A 17,039-nucleotide genomic window follows, 5' to 3' on the forward strand; every position below is an offset into this window, starting at 1 on the left:
TTCTGGGGACAAGCTGCGCCCCATGAGGATTTGGGTCTGGGGGGGGGGGCGGGGAAGGGAAGTTGGAACGCCGCTGAACTTTCTTGTGGGCAATGCAGCGGCCCTGGGAATGACCAGTAACCCTAGAGGAGTCAGCGTCTGTCTTCGCCCAAGGTGCAGATGCGGAAAGGAACCGGGAGCGAGAAGGCGGGAGTCAAAAGACCTAGGAGCGGTAAATAGTGGGTGTTGGGTGATGGGGCGCGTTTGTCTTTCGCCCTGCCTCTCTGGCTCCTAACCCTTTCCACGGCCATCCCTCCCCCCATAGCAGGCTGCAGAGCGAGCGATCTGGCCAAGGATGTCTGAGGAAACGCCTAACGTAGAGACACCCCCTCCCCAAGGCGCAGCCGGCTCCTGACTGTAGAAGGTCCCCAAGAGAGGGCGCCCTCCGGGACGGAATTGGACCCTGCTTCGCGGAGGCGGGACTCGGGGCCCGCGGGCGGAGGGGTATTTAAGACTGGGCGGAGTTGGAGGTGGCAGAGGGCAAAATGAGTGGGCTACCCGGTGCCAGCACCTGCCCAGGTCCGGGAGAGGCCTCCGACCTTAAGTCCCCCCTGGGCGCCAAGTTCAGGGAACCTCTTACCGAGGCCCGGTTTCAGCAGCTCTTCGGGGACGCAGAGCAGGAGCCCGAGCTACTCGCGGAGCCCCGCTGGTCGCGGCTGCGCCGGCTTTGGAAGCGGCGGGCCCGCGCCTGTTCCGGACCGGGGCCGTGGCCCCTGCTGCGGGCGCGGCTGCCCCCGCTGCGTTGGCTGCCCCACTACCGCTGGCGGGCCTGGCTGCTCGGGGATGCGGTGGCCGGAGTGACCGTGGGCATCGTGCACGTGCCCCAGGGTGAGCGGCGCCAGCAGCAGTCTGTCAGGGGCCCAAGCTCTAGAGGGCTTCGGGTTGGCACGGGGCCTGGGAACCGGGAGCGAAGTGGTGGGTTAGTGTGGCTTGAGGGCTCGGCGACAGGGACCTGAGGCCAAGTTCTGGGTAAGGACAGTGGAGCTCCATCAGATCCCCACCCCCAGCTCCCCTCATCTGTGCAATTATGCGCGAAGTCTTGGACACGGTCCGGCCCAGGGAACTGGAGAGAGGCAGGACGCCTGCCCCCCAGGACGCGGCCGACACAGATCTCTGACCTTGTCCGCCCCACGACCTCCCATCGAGGCCCGTTAACCCCTCAGTTCCCTCATGTGGCGGGATTTAGAGTCCCCGGGCCAGCCTCTAAGAGTGCGGGAAGGGAAGGACAGTCCTGGAGGCTGGGCACCCTGCCGCCTAACCTACACACCGGAGACCTTTCCTTCCACTACTCCCCCAGGCATGGCTTTTGCCCTCCTGACCTCTGTGCCCCCAGTGTTCGGACTCTACACTTCTTTCTTTCCCGTCCTCATCTACACCTTGTTGGGTACTGGGAGACACCTGTCCACCGGTGAGTGACCCAGTGACTCCTCTCCTTCTCTGTGGGGTGGAAAGGACAGGGGTTTGAGGCTTACGTTCTTGTAAGCTCCCTCGCCCTTATTCCCGTCTTCACGCCCCCCACCTTCCCTTCCGCCTCTGCCGCTACACTGCCGTGAACCTCTGACCTAGACAGTGCTCGCTGCGGGTGCTGAGTGGGTGCAAAGAGGCGGGAGTTTACTCGGACTTTTCCCCTCCATGAAATTTGGTTAAAATGAACGTCTCTACAACTTGGAAGAGGGGAGAGGAGATACTCTGTCGCCCAAAGGAGCAGGCAGTCCCCAGGGCGTCTGCAGGAGGGGGCAGTGACTCAGTTGGGAGCAGTTTTTTCCCGGCGGGCGCTCCCTCCTTTCCTCCCTCACCGCTGGTTCCGGGCTGCTGCACCAGCTCTTGGCCCCAGAGTCTTCACCTGAGCAGCAAGCCTTCTAGGAGAGGGCGTCTGACGGCAGCATCCTGGGCGGAGAGCGCGAAGCCTGGGCTGTCGCCGCGCCCCAGGTGGCACAGCTGGTGATCTCTGCGTTTGTCCCCCGGCCCTAGGAACTTTCGCGGTACTCAGCCTTATGACGGGCTCGGCCGTGGAGCGGCTGGTGCCTGAACCCCTCGAGGGGAACCTGAGCGGCATTGAGAGGGAACAGCTGGATGCTCAGCGGGTTGGTGCGGCTGCGGCCATGGCCTTCGGGAGCGGGGCACTGATGGTGAGGGAGGACCTTGGGGGAGGACCCTGAGGGAATCCACGCTGGGGGCCCGGATAATTGGGCCAGGGGAGAGGGAGGGACAAGTCTCCAGCACCGGTCTAGGCGGGAGAGGTGCGCGGACAAGCTGGTGCACTGCGCCAGGGCTGGTCTGCTCCTTCTCCAGTGGTGATGGCGCATCTTCTCCCCTGCAGCTGGGAATGTTCGCGCTGCAGCTCGGCGTCCTGGCCACCTTTTTGTCGGAGCCTGTAGTCAAGGCGCTGACCAGTGGGGCCGCCCTGCACGTGCTCGTGTCCCAACTGCCTAGCCTTTTGGGGTTGCCCCTCCCGCGTCAGATCGGCTGCTTCGCTCTCTTCAAGGTGAGGGTGGGAGAAGAGCGAAGAGGCTTCTAGCGGTCCTGGGAAGAGGGAAGCCCGTTAAGAAAGGAAGTGGGGGCGAGTGGAGGGATAGTGTGTGGCATGGGCGGAGAAAAGGTCAGAACCACGTGGCTGAATGAGGGTCGCTGAGGAGGTGGAAGCCCTGATGGGAGCCAGGAGAGGCCTCGCGTCAGTCTGGCGGGTCCGCGCTGGGGGCAGTCGACCCTGGCCCCAGGCCCTCTGCTCACTGCCCCTGCCCGTAGACGCTGGCCGCCGTGCTGACGGCGCTGCCGCGGAGCAGTCCCGCCGAACTGACCGTCTCGGCGCTCAGCCTGGCGCTGCTCGTGCCCGTCAAGGAATTGAACGTGAGGTTCCGAGACAGGCTACCCACCCCGATCCCAGGGGAAATCGTCATGGTGAGGATGGGGTCCCAGCCCCGTGCACCGCACAGACCCTGCCCGTCCGGTAGGAACTGGCCGCTGCCGCCCCTTCATGGAGTGCAGAGAGGTCACAGATGAGAGGTCCTGCTTACATGTGTACTTTTCCAGGCCTCTTCCCAGAACACTTTGACCCTCGGGAATCCCCCACCCAAACGTCCCCCCTTCTCTCAAAAAGCCGGCTGTAGGCCTCTTAGAAAGCCTTCTTCCTCCTTACAGCGCCCCCTTGCGGTGTCGCTCGCCACGGCACCTTCGCTCCCGTCTCTCCCCTCGCCGGTCCCGCACTGTAATTCACGGTTTATCTTCCTCCCCGCGTCCACCTACATTTCTCTCTCCCGCCCCAACTAAACAGGCTCTCCTCGTCTCCACGGATACCCCATATATCCCTTGATATAACCCAGCTTCCCTGCTTAGAATGGCTCGATTGCACCTCTTGATATCCACCATCCCTCATAGCAGCCCCCTCTTACTTCTTCCTGTCCCTCTCTCTCCATAGCTCCAGGCATACATCATTCTTCTTTCCCATCCCCAACCTCCTTCACTCTAAACCAGTTGTTAGGCATCCATCCCCAAAACATCCCAGCTACCCCAGTTGCTGGGCTCCTGCAACCACCTAATCCTGCGTTGCAATCCTCTCTCATATTGAGCTCCTTCCAGCATCTGCCAGGGGCCTGTCTCCTCCCATGCTCTAATTTGCTCTCTTTCCCAGGTGCTTCTGGCCTCCGTGCTCTGCTTCACCTCTTCCCTGGACACAAGATACAACATCCAGATAGTTGGATTGCTGCCCGGAGGGTAAGAGAGAATGGAAAGGCACCAGTTTTCTTTCCTCACAACTCTCCCACCCAGCACCTTCCCCTGTCCTGCCCTATGCCATTTCCTCCCTCTTGCTCATATCCTTGTTATACCCAACCCATTCTCACCATGGATTCCTCTCTCTCTAGATTTCCCCGGCCTCTCCTCCCCAACCTGGCTGAGCTGCCCAGGATTCTGGCCGACTCGTTGCCCATGGCACTGGTTACCTTTGCAGTGTCTGCCTCCCTGGCCTCCATCTATGCAGACAAGTACAGCTACACTATTGATTCCAACCAGGTGTGACTTTGAGTGAGGACCCCAACCTCATTCAGGGGACAGCCCCCTAATGGGATTCCCCCCTCCCAGCCATGCCTTTGTCTCCTCTTCATCTCACTGCATCCCTCCAGGAGCTCTTTGCACATGGTGTCTCCAACCTCATCTCCTCCCTCTTCTCTTGCTTTCCCAACTCGGCCACATTGGCCACAACCAGCCTACTAGTGGACGCTGGTGGGAACACACAGGTAAGAGCACGTCCCTGGGTGAGGAGAAGGGGGGAGGGGCATCCAGGTTGGGTGGTGGTGGAACAAGTGGAAGATTGGCAGATCCCCAGTTGGCAGCTCTATAGAGAAGGATGGAATTCTGTGAGGGAAGGTGAGTGAGGAGATGGGATTACCTGGGTAGGAGGTATAGAAGAGAAGAAAGGTACATTAAGACCTTTGTAGACTCTAAGCACTGAAAAAGTTTATGGTGCCCTATGTGCAGTTCAAAATAAGAACAATACTATCTGGAAAATAAATTTAAGAAACAAAATTCTGGTGTTTTTCCTTGTGAGGACATTTTCTTTTAAAAAGAAATATCACATATCAAAGTCTCTCCCTAATGTTTTTGGTTTCTTGTACTTTGTTGGTGCCCTAAGCATGTGATTAACCTGCTTTTAGGGTCATCCAACAATGGCTTTTAAGATGAAGGTAGGCTGGTGGGGGAGGGATAAGTTGGGAGATTGGGATTGACATATACACACTGCTATATATAAAAATAGATAGCTAATAAGGACCTACTGCATAGCACAGGGCACTCTACTCAATACTCTGTAATGACTATGGGAAAAGAATCCAAAAAAGAATGGAGATATATATATATATATATATATATATATATATATATGTATGACTGATTCACTTTGCAGTACAGCAGAAACTAACACAACATTGTAAATCAACTATGCTCCAATAAAATTTTAAAAAAAGATGGAGGTCAGCTACAAAAATAGGGATGTTGAACTGCATCTTGGGGCAGACCAGCAAATGACAGGCATTTAATTGGGGGAGGGGAAGGTAGGTGTGAGCGGCAGAATATCAAGCAGGGGGTTGAGGAGTGAGGAGTATCAGTGTGGAAGGGGATTTGGGAGGAGGGAGACTTCCAAGGAGGATGAGGCAGAGTAGGCAGGGAGACCAACTCTCACGCGGGGGTGGGTGAGGTTCCCTCCCTTCTTTGCTTCCGTCCCTCCTTCCCTCTAGGTGGCAGGCCTCTTCTCCTGTATGGTTGTCCTGTCTGTCCTGCTGTGGTTGGGGCCCTTCTTCTACTATCTGCCCAAGGTAAGCAGCAGAGGAGGTGGAGGGGTGGCTGGGATGGGTGGCAACATCCCTCCACACTGGGGTGGTCAGCTTACCTCCTCTGCCCCAAGGCTGTCTTGGCCTGCATCAACATCTCCAGCATGCGCCAGATGTTCTTCCAGATGCGAGAACTTCCACAACTATGGCGCATCAGCCGCGTGGACTTTGTGAGAAATGGCAGCATTACCCTCGGATGCCCCCTCCCATTTACCAGCGTCCCCAGCCTCTGCCCTTGATCGAAGCTAATTGTCCCAGTCCTAAGTTCTGCAACCCACCCCCCCCCCAACATGTATACCTCCTAATCCCTTTACTCAGAGACAAGGTGAAGGGTGGAGCTTGAACCTCTTCAGACCTGAATATTTGTAACTCCCCAGATGGTTCAAGGTCTGGGGTCATTACACTTGGTGTGTATCCCCTATTAGGTCCATCCCGTTCCTTCCTTCTGTCATTGTTTCTACTTTCTCCCGGGCCATCCCTCCCCATCACTTGCCCCGGCAGTCACTGCCCCTGGACCCCTTTCCCTGGCAGGGATGGCCTGGCATTTCTTTTGGTCATTTCGCTCCCATCCATGTCCTGCAGGCTGTGTGGATGGTCACATGGGTGGCTGTCGTGACCCTGAGTGTGGACCTGGGCCTGGCTGTAGGTGTGGTCTTCTCCATGATGACTGTGGTCTGCCGCACCCAGAGGTGGGAGTAGAGATGAGGGGAGTCAAGATGAGCGGAGGGAAGAGAAAAGAGTGCCTGGGGTGACTCTCCAGCCAGGTCAGGCTGGGAATCTGACCCCAGCTTCCCGCCCAGGGTACAGTGCCTGGCACTTGGACTGGCTGAGGGGACAGAGCTCTACAGGCCACTCAGAGAGAGTCACAAGGTGGGTGGGCTACAGCCGAAGAAGGAAGGGAAGATTAGACTCGGGTGTTTCACTGACCCTCTGACCCCTTAGCTCCTCCAGGTCCCAGGGCTCTGCATCCTGAGCTATCCAACACCGCTCTACTTCGGGACCCGTGGGCAGTTTCGCCGCATCCTGGAGTGGCACCTGGGGCTTGGAGAAGGAGGCAAGGTGAGGGACTTGGCCAAAGGGGCGTGTGGCTTCTTTGGGGGTGGGAGACAGGTGGGTGTTCTGGGGGGGGGTCATTGTGCTCAAGGGGTGCATGTTCGTGCTTGTGTCTCAGAGATGGTGACTACCCTTTTCTACTCACAGGAGGCTCCAAAGACAGACGGCCCACCTGATGCAGGTGAGAGGGGATGACAATGAGGGAGATTTGGGCACGACCCATGGAGGCATCTGGGTACTCCTGCCTTCTGCCATCCTAGTTGCTGAGCCTGTCAGAGTGGTAGTCCTAGACTGCAGTGGTGTCACCTTTGCAGATGCTGCAGGGGCCAGAGAAGTGGTTCAGGTGAGGGAGAGGGTAGGTTAAGGAGAAAGTCCCCTTGTCCCACGAATACTCTCTGATATAGGATTTAACCCCCTGCCCTCCCCCCCGCCCCACGTAGCTGGCCAGCCGATGCCAAGATGCTGGGATCCACCTTCTCCTGGCTCAGTGTAATGGTGAGATGTGGAGGATGGAGGGATCTGGAGAGTGGGGAGTGACTGGACGCTTGCGGGGAAGGAAGAGGACACGGTGTAGTTGTAGGACCTGAGAGCCTGACCCCTTCTCCACACAGCCTCAGTGCTGGGCACACTGACCCAGGCAGGACTCCTGGATAGAGTGACCCCAGAACAGCTGTTTGTGAGTGTCCAGGATGCAGCTGCATATGCCCTGGAGAGACTGGTGAGGGGGCAGTAGCAACGGGAGTGGAAGCCAGGAGGTGCTGGGCTATGGCAAAGGAGGTGTGAGTCAGTGACTGAAGATCCAGGCAGAGGGATTTGTGAAGGGGGCTGAGGAGGGAGATGAAGGAAAGGGGTGGGGATGAAGTGATTAGTCTATATAAGACTAAACCAGGGAGACTGGGCCCAGCTGTGGGTGAAGAACTGAGGAACTAAGGTTCCAAAGCAGGCGGGGTACCCCTGAGAGGTCTGCCAAATCTTGGGTGAGGGAGGGGGGCACCTAATCTACTTCTGACATGTCCCTTCCCTTTTCCAGGAGCTCACTGGTCCAAAGACTTGCACAGTGTGGGTCTGACCCGGTCATGTGGAGTGTGGAGGGTCCCAAAAGCATGTGTGTGAGGAGGGCCAGGGTCCCCGAGCCCCCTTACTTAATGTAACTAATAAAATGAAGCTGAAAGTCTCTGGGGTTCATGAAGTGAGTCTGGGTGTCTGCACACAGACCCTTGGTGCCCCATTCCTCCATGCGCACAGCATTGCAGAGACACAACTGAAAATGGCTTTCACCTGTATGTTCACTGGTCCCCACACCAGCTCCCATCACCAGTTCTCTCCATGGGGTGGGGCTGCAGTCGCTGCACAGAGTCCTGGATCCAGGGATGCGAGGGAGGCCCCAGCCCTGGGAATATATACTGGGGGCTTCCCCACCCCCTTGGTCCCAAGGAGATGAGAGTGTTTCCGCTTTAGGATTTTAGAGTCCCCATGGGCTCTTTGGCACTTGGAAAGCAACCCCCCACTTCCTGCCCTATGGGAAGGGGGTGGGAGGAGGACTTGGCACTGGCTGTGGGATGAGTTATGGCTCCATCATGCCCCTGGGCACTCGCAGAAAGGAGGAATGTCACCAGGACAAGCCCCTATTTGGGATCAAGTTCTGAAGGAGATTGGAGACAGTCAGTGGAGTGGTCACTGGCTGGTGGGCTTTGCTAGATATTCCTGGCAGGTGCAAGGAGGTAGGCCCAGCCTGACGGTTGGAAGGCCCCGAGTGGCCGTCACTCTGAGGTCATGCACTGGAGCCGGTGTTTGAAGAAGAGCAGGCGGTGTTTGGCCACCTGACTTTCATCCAGGGATCCCGGGTAACGGTACCGAGCATAAGTCTCTGCCCTGGCGTCCCGTGATGTCCAAGGCAACTTCAACTTGGATGCGTGATCCACAACAACGTCTGAGCAGGAGCCCACCTGAAGAGAACCAAGTCCATCCAGGAAGAATTCTGGGGGTGGAGGAAAGGCGAGGACACAATGAAGGGTCTTGAGGATACAGAGGCCCCACCGTTAAAGGAGAACTGAGATTTGGGATATGCTGGGTGCATATGCAAAGACCCCATTTCTAAGGACCTTGGGCATGTAAATCAACCCTTTTGAGTCTTAGTTTTACTCTTGTATAAAATGGAGTCAATATCCTTACCTTGTGCTTTGAAAACTGATCCTCCGCCCCACCCCCCGCCCCTCCCTGCCCCGCCCCCAACACACACACGCAGAGGTTCAATAAATGCCGAATGGGCTGCTCCGAGGTGGTCTGAACCAAGGGATACGGCTGGGAGCGAGATAAAGGTGCAGGTGGCAGTGGTGGGGAAGCTCAAGACGGACCCAGCAGTTGTACTGGCTGTGGAGGTTTAAATGATGCTCGGGGCTGAGAGGGTGGAAGCTCTCTCTCTTGCCCGGGCACAGGTCTTGGTAAATCTTCGTAGAACTGCTCTAGGGGCCCCGGTAGCAGCCGTGGGCTCCGCGGGGGTGGTCGGGGAGTAGTACCCAGGGCCCTTGGCGCCTTACTGCATCGAGCCCAGCCCAGCGCCCCGCGGGATCCCTGCCGGGCCCGGCCAGGAGGGGGCGCCACTCACCCAGGTGCGCCACGCGGCTGAGGCGCGGGTCAAAGCCGACCTCGCGCACCTTGTCAGTGCGCGCCAGGAAGAAGTTGACCACGCCGTCGGTGACCACGCACCCTGGGAAGCCGACGAGCTCGTGGTGGAAGCCGCGCTTCTGCCGGAGGCAGTTCCCGCGGCCTGGCGCGCCGGGCTCCACGCTCAGCAGCTGCCGGTACGTGGTGGCGAAGCCGGAGATCTCGCGCACCGCGCCCCCGACCTGCCGGGGCGGGAGGACGGCTGCAGGCGGGGCGCGGACCGGAAGGGGATCCTCTCCCCCTCCAGGGCGGCTCTCCTGCCCTGTCCTTTCCCGCTTCTCCCCTGCAGGACCCAGATAGTGCCCCAGGCTCCGCTTCGTCGTCCCCTCCCGTCCCAGGGCTGGCTGCCCTCAATCGGGTCTACCGGCCGGCCGCGGCCTTAGACTGCCGAAGGCTCTCCTCCCACCCTACATCTCAAGGCCCCTCCCCTACCAGGTCCAGCGGCGTCCGCTCCAGCACGTCCACAAGCCTCTCCAGTCGTGTCCGCGCCGTGAAGACGAAGTCGTCGTCCACCCACAGCACGTACTTGGTGGTTACTTGGGATACGGCCAGGTTCCGGCCTGCGAACCAGCCCTGGGGAAGGGTAAGTACGGTTGGCGATGCTGTCGAGATAGAACGTAGCCCTCTGCCACCTTTTCTCCTCACTCCTGACCCCTCTCAACAGCCTATGCCCCTCTCCAAACTTTCGAGTGCTTACGAATGGCCGGGAGCTAGGTAAAAAATGCATTTCCCACTTGTGCGAGGCGCTGAGTCAGTGTTCTGGGGGAAGGTATTGGAATGCATTTCATTCATGCGTTCATTCATTCATCAACTATCTACTGAGCCCCCCACTAGGTGCTAAGCACCATTCTCAGAACGCAGCGCTGGTAAGACACACGATTCCTGCTCCCGTGGAGTTTACATTCCAGAAATCCTCATGCTTAACAGGCGCCTCAGTGATTCTGAGGCAGGTAATCGTGGAATCACTATGGTGGAGACTGCAGACTGAGGGTGCGCCCCCTCCCGGTGCCCTGTGGCGCACAGTTCAGCCTCGCTGGCTGCTCACCTTGCCAAAAGGCATGAGATAGTGCTCGATGTGGGGACCTCTAATGCTCTCTGGCTTGTCGCTGTCGTCGGCGATTACCACTGTGACTGTCGGGTAGAAGCGGCGGATGCTGGCGATGAGTGCCCGTAGCCGATTGTAACGAAGGAAGGTCTTAGTGGCAATGGTGACCAGAGCGCTGATGTTGTACTGGGCTGGGAGTGAGGGGCAGGGTTAGGTGCAGAGGAGAGTAGGGAGTGAAGAGCAGGAAGACATCTCGCAGGGGTGTCTCCCAACTTGTCGCCCTCTCCCAACTTGCTCCCCATCAGGGCTGGATCTATGTCCCTGAACATACCAGTCTCACCTCCCAGGGGTAGAGACCCAGGTGGGTACAGCTGAGGGCTGGGTGGGTGTCTTATGCGTATGGTGAAGGCAACTTTGTGTCCCTCGGTGGAGAACCGGACTGGGAAGAAAGGACATGAGATGTGGCCCCTAGGGCTTGGACAACATTGTCTTTTCAGTAAAACAATATTTAAGCGCCTACTCTGTGTAGCACTTTTCTAGGTCCTGTTAGACAAGAATGCAAGGTTCTTATCCCCATGGAACTTACATTTTAATGGGTGGGAGAAAGATGATAAAAGAGTTCATTAAAAAGCTAACCTTTATTGAGCATTTACTATGTGCCAGGCACTTTTAAAGTTACCTTAAATATATGGACTCATTTAATCCTCACAGTAGCCCTATTAAGTAGATTCCTACTACAGAAAAAGAAGGCACAGAGAAGTTAACATGTCCATAATTACCCAACTGTTAAGCAACAAAGCTGGGATAGGAACCTAGTCAGTCTGGTTCCAGGCTAAGTAAGAAAATTCAGATACAGATAAGTATTGAATAGAAAATAAGACAAGTAATGTGATAGTGAAGAGGAGCCATTTGAGCTGAGATCCAAATGATACGAAGGAGCCAGCTATGCAAAAATCTGCGGGAAGAGCATTCTAGGCAGAGGGAACAGCAAGTGCAAAGGCTCCAAAGTGGGAGCAGGTTTGGTGCAGAAGAAGCCTTGGAGAGAAGCAGGAGGACTGTGTTATGCCCCTTTTGCTAGAGGAGAAATGGGGGCTCTGGGAGATAAAGCCCTTTGCCCTCTAGTAAGTGGTGGGCTGGGAATAGAGCTTGAGTCTTCTGGCTCCTGGGGCAGGTCACTTCCTGGGGCCCCCATGGTTGGCCTGAAGGGGGGACACACCCAAAGCTCGGGTTTCCCTCTGGCCTGCTCCAGCCCCAGATGAACAAAGGCCCCTTCTCTCCCTCCCTGGCCCTGCTGGCCCAGCTGAAATGCCCATTGTGTGGCTGGGCAGCGCTGGCCATGGCCCGAGTGTCTCCCACACCCTCTGCCACTTGCTCGCTCCTGCCTTTCTGGGCTCCCTGTGTTCACCCAGCCTGTTACTACCTCCACCTGGGCCTCGCACCTATGTCTGCTGTGTTTGCCTGGTAGCTTCGGCTGCTATAAGTCACCAGTTGCAGCTGCCGATTGAGTTGGTCCAGCCCTGGGCTGGCAAGGGTGAGATCTGGCTGCCCCTCTCCAGTGAGAGTCACTCCAGTCACTTCCCCTGCCACGTCCCAGGTGCCCAAGGAGGCAGTCAGGTTCACCTGGGAGAGGGGATTGGAGAGTGCAGAGTGAGGCCCCAGACCCACCTCTTGCCTCCCTGGTTCCTCCATCCCTCCTTTGGCAGCTTTGTTGCCCTCCCGGCATCCTTAATGCCCACCTGGCCTCCTCGCCCTCCTGTTTCTTCTCACCTGGTATACCTCCTGACCAGAAGTGGCCTGCAGGCTCAGTCCTGGGAGGAAGGAGAGGGGATCAAAATCACAGACAATCTGGAATTCCTCATTTTCTCTTCCCTCTTTCACCACACCCAGCACAGAATTTCTCATGCATCCCTCTTGTTGAGGCCACAGCAGGGCACATTGCGGGGCATAGCCTAGAGTAACTTATTTTTTACTCCTTCCCATCAAAGCAGTAGCTCTTCTGTGGCCTGCCCTACCTGTTCACCTAACTTTGGCCAGTCAGCAAGAATAGACCCTTCTCCCCAAACCTCTCCAGTCACTGTCTTCTACAATTCCTGACAATCTTAGAGTCCCTTCTGTCCCCATCTCCCACCTCATGAGCCCTCCCTGACCTCAAGTCTCCCACCTCCCATTCCAATCTTCCCTCATTCTTCCTCACCCAACCTGGGCTCTGCCACCCCCCACCGTGGCTTAGGTCATCCCCTAGGACCGTTCTCCCCACCTGGCACCAAGATGCTCCTGAGGGGCTGGACCTCCACACCCTGCAGGGGGTACTGTAGTGGGGAGTTGGCAGGGGCTATGAGCAGCTGGTCAGCAGCAGACTGGCTCCTGGCAGTGAAGGAGGGGGAGGACAGAGGAGCAGTCAGGGGGAGACGGGCTCTCCCTCCTGCCACACCCACCCTCCAGGCTTCCCCCTGCTCTCCCCCTACAGAGTCATGCCCTCCTTTCCCACTGGTACCGGTACCTTGAAAGGAAGGCCTGGAACTCCTGCTCCCTCAAGGCAGATGCAGCCCTCAGCTCCTCAGGGTCAAAGGCCTTGGTGAAGTCAATGGCTTGGACCTGCCTCTGGAAGGGGAGTTGAAGGCTCCCCCCACTGGACTCACAACTGCAGTTGTTTGTGGACAGCAGCCTGGAGCCGGGAGGAAGGGTCCTCAGAGCCCAGCCATGCAGCTCACTTATCCCACAGAACATTTACACAGGACCTACATCTTGGCCTTTCAACCCTGTCCATCCAAAATCTGTTCCCTTAAACACTGCTCTTCAAATAGTCCCCAGGAGGAGGAACCACCAAAGGAATGACGCATCCCCTAAATCTGGATTTTACAGAGGTGTAGAATAGGGCCAATTGCTAGGTGTTCAGAGTTGCCTACACGCCATTAGGACCCCACCTGGACTCTCCTTTCATAGGGAATCACCAGGACTCAGAAAGTCAGGGCCCTCCCCTGACGGCACACCCTCCCTTCCCCGTACCGTGACAAGGTTCTTGGAGGACAGATTTGTCCCCCCGCCAGCACAAGACTCAGTGGCCCCCTCCACCTCCCACTTCACCCCTCTGCAACCAGTCGTGGGGAGCCCAGGCATCAGAGCTCAGCAGTGGAGGAAACAAGAGCTTCCCACGCCACCCCCCAGCGAGTGCCGTGCCAGTACCACGACTCCTTGCACTCACCCCACCACTTGCTCCTTGATCCTGACTGGGATGTGTGCGTACCGGGGCTCGGGGGCAAGACCTGGCAATTCTGGCCTGGGGTTGCCCTGCAGGGGCGTCCACAGCGCAAGAGGTGCCTGGAGGCCCGGCGCGACCCGGGTGCTCACGTACAGGAGCCCCAGCGAGGCGCAGGCGAGCAGCAGGACCAGCACACAGAGGGCCCGGCGGCCCAGCCGCATCCTGGGTGGGCGGTAGGGATGGGAGAGTGAGAAAGGTGGGGAGCGAAGGCGTGGGTTGGGGCCCCCGCGCTTCCGGAGGCTCCTGCCGGCCACCCGGGGCTTTCCACATCTCGCGCGCCAGGATTTGCATAGCGAATCGGTACCCCTGTCCCCTCCCCTCACTTCCCGGGCCTCGGGTCTCCCGGCCTCCTTTCTTCTCTCCCTCTCCCGCATCTTGCTTTCCTCTCACGCCTGAGGCCGGGCATCTCGAAGCAAGAGAACGTTGGAGGTAGTGGTTTCGATGCGGCGGCTCATAAGTAGAAGAGTACCATTTTATCAGAATAGCGGGTGTTCCCGAGCCCGCCACCTCCCCTGGCCCGCGCATCCCCCAACCCCTCAGTCCGAGCATCACCTGGCCCCGGCTGGGCTGCAGAGGGCAGCGCCACACCTTGCCTGTCATGAAAAATGCAGAATCACGCCCGCGCTACTGGGTGGCCCCGGCGGAGGTGACCCCGTGAGTGGCCTCGGGAAGCTGTGCGGGGGGACAAGGTGGACCTGCGTGCGCGCCTCTTCCCGCCTCCGGCTCGGCCCCTCATCCCGCCCGGGCACTGACCTGTCTAACGCTCTGAGGCCGCCGCAAGATTTCGGTCCGGGCTGCGCCAGGCTCTCAGCCCCAGCCTGGGGGTCCTCATGGAGCTGGAGGCGGCCTGATGGGGGAGTCGGGTGTGAGGCTGAGAGTGAGGGGGATCCTCCTGCCTCCCGAGCGCGCCCGACCCCTCCCGCCTTCGGACTCTCCGGGCTTTGTAGACCAAGGCGCTGGGGTGGTTCTGGGCGTTTCCTGCGGAGGTGGGGATCGGAGTCCAGAAGCCGCCGCACCCCAGTCCCAGAAACAAATCCGAGGCTCCCCGGTACCCTGTTCCACTTGCCGGGCCGGGAGAGGTCGGGCCGCCGCCCGGCTCTTCAGTTCGCGGTTCCGCGCGGCTCAGCTCCCGGGCTGGTTCGGCGGAGGATCCGGCTACGCGCGGGGAAGGAGAGCGCTGGGGCGCCTTCTGGTGGGCGCCGAGGACATTGCGGGGGCGCGAAGCCCGCGCCGAGCGCAGGTCCTTCTCTCTACCCCCCCTCCCCCTCCAGCCCTTCGCCTCCGAACCCTGGCATCTCCCCCGCCTGCCCCCGATCCCTGTCACTCTATTCCCTATGCGTTCGGAGCCGCCCTCTCGTCTAGACTGTAGGCAAGGACAGGCGACAAGGGCTTCGGGAAGAGTTGGGGCGGAGACGCCCTGTAACCCCATTTCAAGGAAGATTTGGGTACTTAGGGTGAGATAAAGGAAGACAGACAAGACTCTGGAAAATAAAAAAAATGCCTGGCTAAGAAAGATAGGTTCACAGCCTCCCTCCCATGCTCGCCTCCCCCGCCCCCCAACCCCCAACCCCAGTTATCTAACGAACACTCAGTGATGTACCAAACACTCGGCAATTCAAGGGCCTGCTTCTCCTGACTGCTCCTTGTTGCAGGTTTGCGGGAGGAAAGAAACCCCAAACAGTGGCTAGATTGGTTGTAGTTCTGCGTGCAAGCTGCAGACCTGTAGACTCCCTTCTTTGTAGCTGGATTCTTGACGCTGTCCTAAATTCCGTGGTTCCACGGTTCCAATAAAAGATGTCACGATTTAATAGGGAAAAAAGATATAATAAGAAATGTAAAATAATGAAAATGCGGGGACGGGGAGAGGGAAGGATGGATTGTTGGATGAATTGTGTACAAAGAAATGACTAATCAGCTGGGGAAAAAGTGCGATTCTCACCCTCCTTACACCAAAATCAATTCCAGATCTATCAAGTATTTTAGTATTAAACGTGAAACCACAAAGAGCAGTAAAATAATTCATGGAGTTTGTTTTGTTTTTTATGGTCTTGGAGTGGGGAAGAGATATATAAAAAATATTTAATATCAAGATATATAAAAAACTCGAGTGAAAAAATTTCTATAAACAAACTTGAGAGAGAAATGACAAACTGTGAAAAAGTATTTGCAACATGTAAGACAGATGAAGGTCTGCTTTTCTTAAGAGCTCTAAAACATCAGTAAGAAAAAATGGGGACTTCCCTGGCTGTCCAGTGGTTGAGACTTCACCTTCCAGTGCAGGGGTGCAGGTTCAATCCCTGGTCAGGGAGCTAAGATCCCACATGCCTTGGGCCAAAAAACCAAAACATAAAACAGAAGCAGTATTGTAACACATTCAATCAAGACTTTAAAAATGGTCCACATCGAAAAAAAAAAGAAAAGAAATCTTAAAAAAAAAAGAAAAGAAAAAATTATCAATTACCACCAAATGAACAAAAATTGTGATTAGGCAGTTGACAGAAAAAGTGAAAATGGCTTTTAAAATATATGAAATTATACTTGACCTTATTCATAATAAATAAAATGCAAATTAGAATAACAATGAAATGGTTTTTGATTACCAAGTTAGTAAAGGTCAAAGAGCTTGCTAGCACATTGAGTGGTCAAGTATTTGGAGAAACAGTCACTACCATACATTGCTGTGAGTGTAAACTGACACAACTTAGAACAATTGGCCAATCTATTAACACTTAAAATATTAATCATTTAAATTTTAAATATTAGTAAGTTAAAATTTTAAAGATATGGTTCAGTCAGACAATGGAACACTGGGTTAATCTATATCTATTGATACTGGATGATATCCAAAGCTGTTAAGCAAAATAAACAAGGTACAGAACAGCATATATAGTTGGCTCCTGAGTGTGGGTTTTAGCTTCTGGGTTTGTCCAAAATCTGGAAATGAAGTGCTGCCATAATAAAAACCTAAAAATGTGGGAAAGACTTTGGAACTGGGTCTTGGGTAGCAGCAGGAAGGAATTTGAGGAGTGTTAGTGAAAGACCTAAGAATGTTGAAGAGCATGTTAGTAAAAGCCTCATGTCCTTTAAGGAGGCTGCTGATAAAGAGAAGTGAGGAAAGTAGGGAAATTGAAGGAAAGGGGGTCCTTGTTATTGAGATACATTTAGCAACATTGTCACCAGCAGTGGGGTGGAAAGTAGAAACTATACTAATGAATTGCAGATCTCATTGAGGAGATTTCCAAGCAGAATGTTGAAGGTGCCATCTGGTTTCTTCTTGTTGCTTTTTTTTTTTTTTTTTAAATAAATTTATTTATTTATTTTTGGCTGCATTGGGTCTTCGTTGCTGCGCGCAGGCTTTTCTCTAGTTGCGTGAAGCGGGGGCTGCTCTTCGTTGCGGTGTGCGGGCTTCTCATTGTGGTGGCTTCTCTTGTTGCAGAGCACAGGCTCTAGGCGCATGGGCTTTAGTAGTTATGGCATACAGCCTCAGTAGTTGTGGCGCACGGGCTTAGTTGCCCCGCGGCAAGTGGAATCTTCCCGAACCAGGGCTTGAACCCATGCTCCCTGCATTATCAAGCGGATTCTTAACCATTGCATCACCAGGAAAGTTCTTTTTTTTTTTTTTTTAATATTTATCTGTTTATTTATGCTCTGGGTCTTA

General features: G+C 55.9%; 2 protein-coding genes across 12 annotated transcripts; one reads left to right on the forward strand and one right to left on the reverse strand.

The window, feature by feature from the left end:
- The first annotated feature begins 374 nt into the window (after positions 1-374).
- On the forward strand, positions 375-7,587 carry SLC26A10P (Solute carrier family 26 member 10). Of its 3 annotated transcripts, XM_004276556.3 has the most exons (18): positions 375-867; positions 1,337-1,447; positions 2,011-2,168; positions 2,360-2,524; positions 2,785-2,937; positions 3,668-3,750; positions 3,900-4,047; positions 4,158-4,271; positions 5,268-5,345; positions 5,435-5,530; positions 5,943-6,049; positions 6,161-6,230; positions 6,303-6,419; positions 6,561-6,594; positions 6,674-6,756; positions 6,854-6,908; positions 7,025-7,131; positions 7,444-7,587. In XM_004276556.3, the coding sequence occupies exons 1-18, from the start codon at positions 525-527 to the stop codon at positions 7,480-7,482; spliced, it is 2,061 nt and encodes a 686-aa protein (XP_004276604.1). In that variant the 5' UTR covers positions 375-524; the 3' UTR covers positions 7,483-7,587. The 3 variants fall into 3 exon arrangements, 2 of the variants coding, with proteins under 2 accessions (XP_004276604.1, XP_033296361.1); XR_004486899.2 differs by lacking the exon at positions 6,674-6,756 and having other exon boundaries at positions 7,444-7,475; XM_033440470.2 differs by lacking the exons at positions 6,674-6,756; positions 7,444-7,587 and having other exon boundaries at positions 7,025-7,163.
- A 277-nt stretch (positions 7,588-7,864) lies between these two features.
- B4GALNT1 (beta-1,4-N-acetyl-galactosaminyltransferase 1) lies at positions 7,865-14,639 on the reverse strand. 9 transcript variants are annotated; one of them, XM_049694349.1, is made up of 12 exons: positions 14,434-14,639; positions 14,135-14,228; positions 13,325-13,543; positions 12,623-12,787; positions 12,380-12,486; positions 11,890-11,930; positions 11,562-11,742; positions 10,463-10,561; positions 10,123-10,313; positions 9,510-9,650; positions 9,019-9,259; positions 7,865-8,391 (listed from the first exon to the last, which is right to left on the reverse strand). In XM_049694349.1, the coding sequence occupies exons 3-12, from the start codon at positions 13,540-13,542 to the stop codon at positions 8,174-8,176; spliced, it is 1,602 nt and encodes a 533-aa protein (XP_049550306.1). In that variant the 5' UTR covers position 13,543; positions 14,135-14,228; positions 14,434-14,639; the 3' UTR covers positions 7,865-8,173. The 9 variants fall into 9 exon arrangements, with proteins under 9 accessions (XP_049550306.1, XP_049550305.1, XP_049550304.1 ...); XM_049694348.1 differs by having other exon boundaries at positions 10,454-10,561; positions 14,434-14,638; XM_049694347.1 differs by having other exon boundaries at positions 10,454-10,561; positions 13,325-14,053; positions 14,434-14,638.
- Between the last annotated feature and the right edge of the window lie 2,400 nt (positions 14,640-17,039).

This window comes from Orcinus orca, chromosome 11 (genome assembly GCF_937001465.1).
Source record: "Orcinus orca chromosome 11, mOrcOrc1.1, whole genome shotgun sequence".
Taxonomy (NCBI): Eukaryota; Metazoa; Chordata; class Mammalia; order Artiodactyla; family Delphinidae; genus Orcinus; species Orcinus orca.

Excerpts from the sequence above, each read along its gene's own strand:
- SLC26A10P (XM_004276556.3), top strand. The coding sequence starts at position 525 with ATGAGTGGGCTACCCGGTGCCAGCACCTGCCCAGGTCCGGGAGAGGCC. Across the intron at positions 2,525-2,784 it reads GCTGCTTCGCTCTCTTCAAG|ACGCTGGCCGCCGTGCTGAC; the intron begins GTGAGGGTGGGA and ends CCCTGCCCGTAG. Across the intron at positions 4,048-4,157 it reads ACACTATTGATTCCAACCAG|GAGCTCTTTGCACATGGTGT; the intron begins GTGTGACTTTGA and ends GCATCCCTCCAG.
- B4GALNT1 (XM_049694347.1), bottom strand. The coding sequence starts at position 13,755 with ATGCGGGAGAGGGAGAGAAGAAAGGAGGCCGGGAGACCCGAGGCCCGG. Across the intron at positions 12,788-13,324 it reads ATCAAGGAGCAAGTGGTGGG|GCTGCTGTCCACAAACAACT; the intron begins GTGAGTGCAAGG and ends TCCCGGCTCCAG. Across the intron at positions 8,392-9,018 it reads CAGCCGCGTGGCGCACCTGG|AATTCTTCCTGGATGGACTT; the intron begins GTGAGTGGCGCC and ends CTCCACCCCCAG.